Below are 12,417 nucleotides of genomic sequence, written 5' to 3'. Positions count from 1 at the left end.
CGTGAAATCGTAAATTGGATGTGTACGGTGCGTATAGCTGACCGACAGAAAGGCCGGTTTCGAGAATGAGAAGCTACTCCTTTCACTCCGATCGAAGCATGCAGATGATATCTAAGTAGCTCCAACAAGATTATACTCGATGGGAAACAATCCAAGCGAGAAATATATGTTATGAATTTTGCTGCTCGCGAATTCCACCAGACTTCCGCGCGGTCGAGCTCTGTCTCTGGTATCTCTGTTGCGTATCTCTCGCAGCTATTTCCGCGGGTTAAATCACAGCGCAAGGATGAACGGTATGGTTCGCCTGAAGCTAAAACGGCAATAACTTGGATCGCAAGAGCACAGTGACAGCGATAGAGACCGGTTGGTTAAAAAGCAAAAATTCATCGGAAGGTGACCGAGGTGACGCGTTCCAAATTGAATACGATCAGTACAAACAGAGAGTGTACCGGTGACGCTCGTTCCCCGCCGTTATTCCCTCGAGCATCTCGTGCAACGCTCGACGACCAGCTCGAAATTCAATTTACATATTCATGACAATTCATTTGTACCCCATGGTACGACATAACCGTACCCGCCACCCCTCCAGGATCTCTTATTAATTCCTGCTACCCCGCGAACCCCGCTAAATTCCCCGAGTCGAGGAATAAAGAACGAGGAAAATGGCGAACAGACCGTCTACGTCGCGCCACTCTCGGACTATTCGTTCGTTCGTTTTTCGTATACAGAGTTCTCGTGTTCGTGCGCAATTTTAAGAAGAAAGGTCGGAACGATCCTACGAAGTCGCTTCTATGCGACCAGACCGTAGAAGAGCTCGCGTAAAGTTAGAATCGCGGCGACTTTTCATTTTCCATCCATCTTGTTGAAATATGCATGAAAACGGTATAGACTGTTAATCTAACTGCGAGACTCGGATGCTTCCTTCTGTCGACTATCCGCGGATTAAGCCAACGACGATAAAACAGCTAAACATTAAAATAACTTTTCACTCGGGTCTTCCCGTTATATAGGCAGCATTGAAAATAAAATTCTCAGCATGAATTTCGTTTATCGAGTGACGTTTCCGTGGCTACGCGAAAATATAGAGAACACTCCCCACTAGACATACATCCGATACCGGGAAATCAATAAAAGTATATACCGAGATGTCGGTGTCAATGTTCTATCGCGAAACATTCGATCACGGTTACGTCCAAATAAATTGAACAGTCTTGAATGTGGCGACAGGGGAAATTATTTATTTTATGGTCGCTCGGCTTCACGACCGCGAATACGGCGAATCGTTTTCATCCGCGAACATTCCGATATCACCGTCTCCGCAGCGACGAAATATCGCGATACATATAAAACCCACTGCAGAATATTTTTTATCGCTGCCTCTTTCTCTCTCTCTTCCCCCCCCCTCCCTCCCTCTCGTCGTTATTTTCTTCGATTATGCAGCGAAAACTACTCCCCTTTCTATAAATGAATACGAATACGAATTACCAGTCGTCGAGTAAAGCGGAACTCCTTGTATCTGTAATCTCTGTAGAGCGTTTTATTCCGCGTTTCATCCGCGACCACGTGCACAAAAACAAACGCGAGCGAGATCCATTTGTAGATCCGTCGTGCAAATGTGAAAGATGTTTATAGCTAATTGGGCTCCCCCCATGACCCGTCCGAATCGCATTTTCTTGGTGATGATCCGTGGTGCTTGTACTGCCTTGGCCCATGGACTCTTCGTCGTCTCGTTAGAGCAGAATCTCTTGGCTCAATTATCCGCGAAAGGCAAGATAAGAGATATCCTATCCTCCGTTTGTTCAGATTCCTTCCATTCGATTGGATGCAGTGGATTAGGATTTACAGCTGCATGCGTATGTAGCCATCCTGCTTCATTGTGTCGATCTTTATCCGATGCTGTATCGTTCCGAAGTTGTCCTTTTGATATTGTCGGCGCTTTGTGTGCAATAGCGGCCGTTGGTCCTGTTGCGCTCTGAATTGCCCAGCATCAGGCCTTGTTTCTTTCCGAAAGGTGTCACCATGCTGGGTGTCACCCTGCCAGCCTGAGCGGCGCACCGAATTATTTGCCAACCTGAGTGGTAGAGCGACTTATTTGCCGCCCCAAAAAATTCCATATTTTCATGAATATGTTTCTCGCGGTTTTTTACTTGATCTCGGAGTTATTAGGTTTACAGCTCGAGAAGGACATCTAATTCGGAATCTTCTAAAGAAGGGAATGGGCCTATCCATATGGGCCACTCAAAATTCCGAACGTACCGCTCCCCTTGAACGGTCCCGTTCAAGAAATTGCTGGTAGTGGTATATATTCATTCTGTAGATTCTTGTTCCTCGTCGTCGATAGGTAATGGGCTATTTTATTGACCTTAAAATCCTGCAAGAGCGATGCGCAGTCTCTCCCCTTCGGAACGGGCATTTTCCAGTGACCTCGGTCCATTTTGCGGTTATCCGCGGTATCTTTAGCCGCCTGTAGGAAAAACCGTTCTCGAAACTTCTCCAATTAATATAATCGTGAAGCACGCGAGAGGATCACGTAGAATGGAAGCTGTGGCACGGTTGCGGCATGAACGATTTACCGCACTATGAACGGCTGGGTTTATTGCCGAGGTTTATATACCGCTACACCGGAAAATGTCATCACGAACCCCTGTCAGTAAACAGCCGTACGCTTTTGCATCCTTGTGCGTCTCGTGTTACCTTACCGCAGGTATATAACCGTCGTCTTTCACGGAACCGCTTCGACTATAAACGCAACTTTCAGGCCGATACCACCACGCGCGAACAAAATCGGATTCGTTCAATCGTACACCAAACTCTCTTTATCAGGAAATGAATTACCTTTCGTTGAAATTGCTACGTAGATCGGGCCCGTTCTAATAAATAACCGAATTACAGCGCGATTATTTTCGTGAATTATGTTTGGCGATCGTATAATGGAATAGGTGGATTCGATAGCCTAGTTGGTTCCCTGGCAGCCAACGAAACTGAGATTATCTGGCCATCAACCCCGATGTGGTTTGCAACTGACGCTTTCATTACACTGCTCCTTCACGAAGACCTCCGCCACTGAATAATACCTCGTGAACCGGTGCCAAAGGGTGCCACCGCGTTCTCTACGTTCCGCGAGACTATAAGAATCAGCCTGACCATCGAATTTAATATCCGAATTTAATATTCGTTATTTGCTCGTGCGACCAGTTCGTTCAAAGGAATTCGCAAACGCCGAATCCGAAAGTCGCGCGACGCTAACAACTCGAACGAAATCGTTTGTTCCAGTCGATCACGTGAAAGCCGGCGAGTTTCCCTTTTCAAATTTGAACACAGCGCGTCGACGTCGACGATATCTTTTCCTTCATATGTTCCTCTATTCTCAGGGCACACGGATTACTTGAGAGGCTGTATGGCTGACATAATCTACAATGGCGCCAGGGTAATAGAATACGCCAAGTCGAGAAAAGGCCAGTCGGAGGCGACTGCCGTTACGTGGAGCTGTTCGCCGGAATTCGACGCTACAAGAAGCACGGAAGTTAGTTTCGTGGAGGATGGTGCGTTCGCAGCGATCCCAAGACCTATTCCACGCTCGGGCTCCAAGTACGTAGATAAATACGGTCTTTTGCGCCGTATGAATTACGTCGAAATACTCAGCTTGTGGAACTCGTTCGAAAATGGCCTTAAGCCTGCCGTAGATAGTCAAATTAATTAACGTTCGAGCAAGGCTTGTCATAATAGGAACGTTATTTCTATTATTAACCGCTTGTCGATATTGCGCTTTTTTGAAACGCGACGGTTTGCGGCCACGATTTCAGCTGCGTAAGTGTCAATTCCAACGAGATATGCACGCGTACACGTAGCCGATTTTGTAACAGAAAATGAATCGACCTAGGACGATATTGTAGACGAACAAACCTCGCGCGTGACGCTTCGTCAACCGTCAAACAGCTGTTATTAGTGGTTTCAGAAATTATCGATAGACGGATGAACCGCTATGAATACAGACTAACAATAATATTTGATGCGTGTCTATGTAAAGCGTCGAGTAGATGTAAAATCTAGTTTCCAAGTGAATGTTAGTGCCAGTCTGTGAGAGACTGCGTGCTTATCAAAACTAATCGACGAGTACAAGTTACCCAGCGTATCGTGCCGAGCTTGATGAACCATTAATAATCGGATAAATAATTTAGCAAGCTAAGAAGGAGCTAGCAACACGGCACGACGGAGGTAATTTAATTTCCTCCGAATTTAAATTGCAAAACATTCGTCAGGATGTTTCATAATCGTAAAATCGCGACGATATCAAAGGTAGATATCTTTTACGGAACGTATCTTTGTATTTCTTTCGTAGCAGATACTAGTCGGGTAATGTTCTTAATGTTGTTGCAAACCTTTGACGAATGCCCGTACTACTTTCAACGACAAAGGCCAGCGAGAACGCTAGTGAAGCATTTCGGAAAGCTCCAAACAAAAACCGCAATCGCGTTACGACGAAGACATCGCTACTAGTTACAACAATATCCGCGATTCCTCGTATCTCTTGTTCTCTAAGAAGTACTCACTTTGATCTCATTTTTCGGAATAACAAAGAGTTCCAGGAATAAGAGTTTTGATTGGTTCCACGAATCGCAACGGCGAACTTCTCTTTCTCTCTCCTTCTCTCTGGTTAAGCGAAAGATAGTGTTTACGAAATTAATACTACTGGCAACTGTACTTGTAAAAAAACAATTCATAATGTACATATATAAGGTATCGTGTCTCTAGCATATAATAGTTCTTTCGTTTAACTTCTAATCGGTATCATTGTGCATGAATTTTACACGATATGCAAAAGAGAGGTATGGAATACAGGGAAATTCCCTTAAAACGACGATATCGCGAAAATCTTCCGCGCGATAATTAAAACACGACTAACCGAATTATCTTTCCCGATTAACAAATATACAGGAATATCCGAGCTCGATATTCTCGGATAGAATAGAATTCATTTCGCGAAGGACTGAAACAGTTTCTTCGAATTGCACGCGACGTAAAGAACGGACGGGCACCTGGAAGTCTTTGTCTCTCCAAATTAAAAACGTGCTCGTCACGATTCTTAATTCGAAGCTTGATACAGGGGACAAAAGGGGTACGGTACCTGTTGCGTATCGACGGTAACGACAGTGTCGAAACAATGCCAACAATCCTGTTCCCTTCGTCTCTATGTATTGTACGTGGAACATCCTTGGACATCGACGGCTGATGAATTCTGTCGGAGCGTCAGAACGAGCGGCGTGCACTGCAAACATGCCGGCGGAAATGAAAGCGCTCGGTGTCGTTTAGACGGTCCTCTTAAACACTCCTGACCGAATTCAACCAGAAACGTGTAAACAAAACGTTAATCACCACGGAATCCAACAATCTAGGACGACCATTAATTCCGCGCGTCCGCGTCTTCATTGCTCTCGTCCGTGTTTTTCCGCGCATTTACGCCATCTTTTGTCACGTATCGTCGCATTTCGAACATTGCGTTCAATCCCGAGAAGACGACAGTCCTAAAAATTGAAAAGAAACGCCTTTCAGTTTTACAGAAAACATTTGACAAAAAATTTCAATTTGATAAAAGTACCGCGAGATACTCGTAAGCCGCGTGATTATCCCACGATCCATTTAACTCTCGCTGGCAATGATATCGCGCCGCTTTTAATTCGTTTCCATCCGATTATTCTTATCGCGCATCAATACAGCGTTCGAACGCGCTCCCATTTCGACCAGCTAATAATTCATAAAGTTCTAGCAGAGGATTTTCAAGTATTTCGTTAAACACATTTCGCACGAGACCTGCAAAACTTCGCGTAGGATAAAGGATGCGAACGATCGGGTAATTTCGCCGAAGCAGTTAAGAAAGTGGAAATTTCGCGTGGCGTTCCCTTAACGGTTTAGCGGGTCCCCATTCATAGGCGGTAGACGCGATCCGAACAAGTCAATTTACGAAATTCTAGCTCGCTCGTGAATAGAACCGGCGATGTTGTTACTGGAGTTTTAACGTTATTCTCAAATACCATGGCTCGCTTCGTGTATCCGGGTATGTTGGATAAACGCGGTTTGACGAGTTCGACTGGCGTAAAGTAAAGTTGGACAGTGCCGTTCGACCAACGACTTCCTTTACAATTTTGCCCTCTTCGATCGATCCTCCCCTTCCCTTCATTGTTTCGTAGATGGGAATTCGAGTTGAAGACCGGCGCCGAGAGTGGCCTGCTGCTCTACAACACTGGGCAATCGTCGTACGCCGATTACCTCGGGATCGAGTTGTTCGAGGGTAAAATTCGACTTCTGATGAACAAAGGGAACGGGCCGACTGAGTTGATACACGGCACGCCGGTGGCGGACGGCAAGTGGCATCGGGTGGCCGTTGACTTCAATCCGAGCGGAATCGGGATCACGGTCGACCGTCAAGAAAAAACGATCACTCTACCCTCCGGTGGAAATCGCTACCTCGATCTGGCCGACACCCTCTACATAGGCGGCACAGAGCTGAATAAACGCGCCAGAGCGCTCGGCAAAGGCCTCAAGTCCGGTGACGTGAGCTACAATGGTTGCCTGCGAAATATGCTGCTGGATAACAAGGAGCTCGGTCTGCCGGACGTTAAGATCAGCCAGGGTATCGTCGTTGGCTGCGTTTGGGGATATCCCTGTATCGACGCAGATCCCTGTGTTTCCGAAGCAGTTTGCTCGCAACTAGGTGTCAGCTCTTTTAAGTGCGACTGTGACCAACCAGTGTGCATCAAAGCAAACTACGCCGAGGATCACAAGGTAAACGTTTACAAATTCCGCTTTCCGAAGAACATCTCTGCTTTGCGATCGGATTTCAACCTCCTTCCGACATATCTTCCATTTTTCCACCAATTCGCTCGCATCTTGTCACCCAAGGAGAAATTAGGTAAGAAGAGAGGCAAGGACCTTCGTGATACGCCTCAATTTCAAATTCCGTAGGTTCACTCGAGGGTAAATTTGCCCGTGAATTTGGAGATACTCTCGCTAAGGCCCTTGGTACTATCCGAAGGGGAACACGCGCTGCTGACGAGCGATAACATTGCCATGGTACTAGACATTGCTAAATATGGGATGGAAGAGGACGGTGTTATCTTCAACTTGGTAACCCCGCCCACGTACGGTACCTTGGCCCTGGATCTTTTAACGACCAGAACCGCGCATTCCTTCACTCTTCAAGACGTTAATCGAGATAAGGTAATGTGTTTCTGCTACCAGTACCCGTAGAACGGTTTTCCAATATCCGTGAAATATCGTAACGTGGAACGATCGGTGAGAAGGATGAATCGACGAACGGCAACGATCCAACAGGTAACCGATATATTCGAGCAACACAAAGAAAAGTGGAAAATCACGTGTTCTTCCAGTTTGTCATAAGGCCACGAGCTATAGATAGTCCGCGGCACAAGGACTAACTTTAGAACCGTGGGGGGCCGCGTAGTGGGCTCGTGTCGTCGGAACTCTCGGTTCGGTCTGTTCTTCTTCTACTTACACCCGATTTATCCAGCGACACTACATCTATTTATAGACACCACCACCACCACCACTTATTATTAACGGTTTTTTTTCGAGGGTTAACGTCGAGCCGAAACCGCTTATCCGTTAAACGTTTTCTTCGAAGTTTAAAAAAGCGAAACTTTTTTCGAAAAAACCATACACAGAGAATGGACAGAATTCGAACGTCGATTCAGTATGCTAATCGTCGATTCATAAGCTCGCCTCCGCCGCTTTAATTAATTTGAACCGCGGGCAGACGGCAGATTTAGCGCCGGCAATGATTCAACGACGGGAAAGCGTAAAGGGAATCTTTAAGGAAGTTTAATTTTAAAAGCGGCGAGTCACGCGGAAGGTACGAGTTTCAAGATATTAAGGCAGTTTATTGGTTCGTTAAGAAGAAAAGTTCTCCTTGCAGACGCATGTACATCGTGAATAAATCATGAAATAAGGTGAGATAAGTGTCTCGTTAATGGCGAGTCTACGAACGACTTTTTGTCCGTTTTTGCAAAAATTACCATGCTCGGTGAATCGTAAAGACCGTTTGCCGACGTTGCTATAAATCGTAATCATTGCGTGTTTACGCATCTTTAGATCAGAAACATGCATATTCATAAGTACTAGAAACATCGTCTACCACAGGCTACATTGTCTCATTAGTGTGACGCAACTCCTTGGCAGGTACAATACATGCACGATGGCAGTGAAACCACAGAGGACAGTATGATCCTGGATGTGAGATTAGTGGCAGGAATTGGTTACACGTTGCCAGGCTACCTGCGAGGGCGACTTAGGTTTCCACTTCACGTCAACGTTACACCCGTTAATGATCCGCCGTTGCTCGAAATATCGACCGCGAAAGTGCTACGACTCGCTCAAGTAAGACACAAAGACCTATAATTCTTCTATCGAACGGTCGCATGATTCTTTTCCTTGAAACAAGCCTCCGTCCGAGAACTCGAAAGCACGTGAACCTAATTGACGCGAAACAGTCTGAATACTTCACACGACCCCACTAAATCAATTAATCGAATTGAAGAAATTATAGCCTGCCTGCAGTGTTCGTATCTTTAAGCGGGCATGGCGGTCGAGTCGTAACGAAATCGATTTAAGTCGCCCCCAGTCGTTACTCCTAATTAACCACTTAGAGTTGCGATCTACCTAAATGGAATAACTTGCTCCGTTATAAAAATCGACCACCCTCGCCGCGTTGAAATCTATGAAACGATTCAACTGCAAATCTTAATGTTTCCATTTCTTATTCCATTAGATAGAATCGAATTGGCCTCTTTATCCGATCGAATCCGACGATAAACAAATATAATCAGCCGTTTATAATTCGTAGGGCACGAGGAAAATCTTGACGAAAGAATTTATTTGGGCGATCGATGCTGACACGCCGTCAGACATGTTGGTTTACACGGTCTTACGTACCGACGCGGATGCTGGCTATGTGGAAAGAGTGACTTACCCGTCGCGACCAATCGACACGTTTACCCAGGCTGAATTAATGCAAGGATTAATTGCATACGTACACCGCGGAAACGGTAACAGCTTCATCGATATTCGCTATACAAACAAACATTATTGCCTGTTAATTGCCGTCTATTCGCAGCTACGCTTTATCAAACGCACGCTTGAATTACGTTTTTCAGCGAAGCCAAACGCGAAGCTGGATCTTCGAGTGAGCGACGGGATAGAAAGCAGCCAGCCGGCGAGTTTAAGGGTGGCAGCTCATCCCTTGGAAATCAAGTTGATGCAGAATACCGGGCTAGTTGTGGTGCATCGGTCTTACTCGTACCTCACATCAGCGAATCTCTCTTTTGTCACCAATTCCGACGACAACACTATCGATATACGTTACGATATCGTCTCGCAGCCGCAATTTGGAACGATTCAGAAACTGAAGGACGTCTCGGGTAGCTGGATGAACGTCGACCGTTTCACCAGCAGGGATATCGAGCTACACACGATACGGTATCTTCACAACGAGGGCAGCCCGAATCAAGACGAGTTTAAGTTTCAAGCGAGCGTTAGAGAGGTAACGGCGCAGCACACCTACGACTTTCGAATCACATTCATCGATCTCGAATTGAAAGAAACGAAGAGGGTGCCGATTAACTTCACCAACGTAGCGGAGGTGTCAGTCACCGGGCAAAATCTGAAGTTCCAAACGAATCCATTGACAACCACGCTTAACAAGATCGCGTTCACCGTGACAACGGGACCAAGGTACGGCAATCTGTTCCTTTCGAGTCGAAAGCTAGAAACCGGAGACACGTTCACTCAAGAAGACATCGACTCCGGTAAATTGAAATATCGATTGTTCAAGAGAGCCTATTCCACCATTCTCGATGAATTCGCCTTCAAAGTGAGCGCCCCACAGTGCATCGATTTGCACTCCATCTTGAAGTTTAGGCACTACCTCAGCAAGAACGTGAAACCTTTGGACAGCCTGGAAACTCTGAGGGTGGACGAAGGCTCTAGAGTACCTCTAAGAATACTGCGAACGAATCCAAGGGATTACGGAGTTACGTCGCTGATATACAACTTGACGATAGTTCCGCATCACGGTTGGTTGACCGTCACGAACAGCTCCAAGTCTCACTCACGGAACAACACGTTCTATTTTACTTCCGAGGAACTTTCATCCCAAAAAGTCTATTACGTGCACGATGACTCGGAGACCAGAGAAGACTCGTTCCAGTTCGTCGCTATCGCCTCGGACGCGGTGGATTTTATGTACGTGGGCTTGTTCCGCATCGAAATCACAATGAAGAACGACAACGCTCCGGAGCGAGTGGTTCACAAGGTGTTTCACGTGGTGTCGAAGGGCGAAAGGCTGTTGACGAACAAAGATCTCGCGTATATAGACAAGGACATCGACACGAAGCCTAACGAGCTGATTTACACGAGAAGAGATACCCAGAAGAATGGAATATACAGGGTGACCAATCCCACGTCACAGGTACATGAATTCAGTCAGCAAGACATCGACGACAATCAGATACTGTTTAAACATCAGGGCGATGATCACGGAAAGTTCGAATTTGGTGTTACCGATGGGCATTTTTACACGGCCGGAGTCCTTGAAATTCAAGCCAGTCCTCCTTACGTGAGGTTGAGAGAAAGCAACGGGTCCGTCGTGCAATTTAATCGATCGGTTGCCCTCCGACCCAACGAGTTAGATATTGAAACGAACGTGTACACCTCCGACAAGGATATCAAGTACACGGTGTTGGAGAAACCAAAACACGGGGTGCTGTTGAAACACGGTAGAGAAACAAACTCGTTCAACAAAGAGAATCTGCGTTATGGTATAGTCTTGTACAAACATCTCGGCGGATCTTTGGCAAAGGACGGTTTTAAGTTCAAAGTGTCGACGAAGGGAGCAGAGGCAGAGGGAATATTCCTAATTAAGATTTATCCCGAAAGCTATTGGCAACCGTTGATCGTGCAGAACAATAAAACTGTGTTCGTGGAAGAGGCCACTAGTATCTTGTTGAGCAAAAAGAGCCTGGAAATTATGCATCCCAAGATTGCGGATTCTGAAATAGTTTATTATTTGAAAGAGTGGCCACAGAACGGGTATCTGGAGCTACAGATTCACGACGAGCACAGCGACGAGACACGAGAAGATTATATCGGAAATGCGGTGAAGTTTTTCGACCAAAGTATGATAAACGAGGGTCGCGTGTTCTACGTACAATCCGTAATGAATCAAACTAACGACAAATTTGTCGTCGATGTAACGAACGGAATAACTTGGCTACGCGATCTAAGCGTGAACTTCGTGATCGTCCCGGAGAAGCTGTACGTCGAAACGAAGGGTGTCGTCGTGATCGAGGGAAAGAGCACCATTCTCGATGAAACGAACTTCTCCATCCTCACGCCTTACTATTCCGGCAAAGTGACGGATTATCGAATTCTAGAAAAACCAAAGCACGGCGTGATTCTGGAATCAACCAAGAATTCTCAGGTGAAGAAATTCTCGCAGAAGCACCTAACCGGAGGAATAATATTATACAAACACAACGGCGACGAATCTTCCAGAGATTCGTTCAAGATGGTACTCGTTGCCGGTGATAAAACTAGCGAACCGTTCGACGTGTGGGTCACGGTGCAACCCGTTAACGACGAAGTGCCTGTGCTCGTCAACAAAACTAAATTAACAGTTTGGCAAGGTGGTTCGATCGCGTTAACGCCTGATAAATTAGCCGCTGTTGATAACGATACCACGGCACGTGATATAACGTTCAACATAAGCGGAGTCAGGAACGGACTAATCTCGTTAAAATCCTCTCCGGAGCTGGATCTTTACAATTTCACACAGCAACAGATCGATGAGTCGAAAATCATTTTTACCCATACGAGTAAGCGCTCCGCTTTTTATTGTCCGAAATTTCCCGCGATTTATTCGTAAACATGAATTCCTTAAGAGACTTTATGTTCCAGATGGATCCGACGCTGAGTTCAATTTCGTGCTTTACGACGGAGTACACACCACGGAATCTTATACGATTCTGATAGCAACTAAACCAGTCCGACTGGCTATCGAGCAGAACGCCGCACTCAATGTTTTTCCACTGACCAGAAAAATGTTATCGAACAAACTACTGTTGACGAAATGCTCGGATGAAACGCGAGAAATAAAATACACGGTGCGAAATGGACCGCATCTCGGCAAGATTATCATGGAGACGAGCGAGGGCGCGTGGTTGAACGTTGAGCGGTTCACGCAAAGAGACATTAACAACAGCAAAGTTTTCTACGAACATACTAAACAATTTATGGACTTGACCGCCAATGATTCGTTTACGTTCGACGTGGAAGCACACTTCGCGGAATCCTTAACTAATCAGGCGAGATTATGTTCTTAAGACTCGTTAAACGTTTGCAAGGTAC

At 45.9% G+C, this 12,417-nt stretch overlaps 1 protein-coding gene across 11 annotated transcripts in view; it reads left to right on the top strand.

Annotated features, from left to right (window-relative positions):
- The window catches only part of LOC100644355 (chondroitin sulfate proteoglycan 4), a 33,271-nt gene that overhangs the window by 16,681 nt on the left and 4,173 nt on the right, over window positions 1-12,417 (top strand). For all 11 annotated transcript variants that reach the window (XM_048414719.1, XM_048414716.1, XM_048414701.1 and 8 more), the window contains 7 exons: window positions 3,372-3,588; window positions 6,186-6,780; window positions 6,961-7,215; window positions 8,194-8,391; window positions 8,858-9,059; window positions 9,168-11,885; window positions 11,968-12,374. In XM_048414719.1, the coding sequence (XP_048270676.1) occupies window positions 3,372-3,588; window positions 6,186-6,780; window positions 6,961-7,215; window positions 8,194-8,391; window positions 8,858-9,059; window positions 9,168-11,885; window positions 11,968-12,374 (4,592 nt within the window). The remainder of the gene's footprint in view (window positions 1-3,371; window positions 3,589-6,185; window positions 6,781-6,960; window positions 7,216-8,193; window positions 8,392-8,857; window positions 9,060-9,167; window positions 11,886-11,967; window positions 12,375-12,417) is intronic.

Source organism: Bombus terrestris, chromosome 1, assembly GCF_910591885.1.
Source record: "Bombus terrestris chromosome 1, iyBomTerr1.2, whole genome shotgun sequence".
In the NCBI taxonomy this organism is placed as follows: Eukaryota; Metazoa; Arthropoda; class Insecta; order Hymenoptera; family Apidae; genus Bombus; species Bombus terrestris.
The sequence above is the reverse complement of the archived record's forward strand: the minus strand, read 5'-3'. Positions and strand labels throughout refer to the sequence as shown.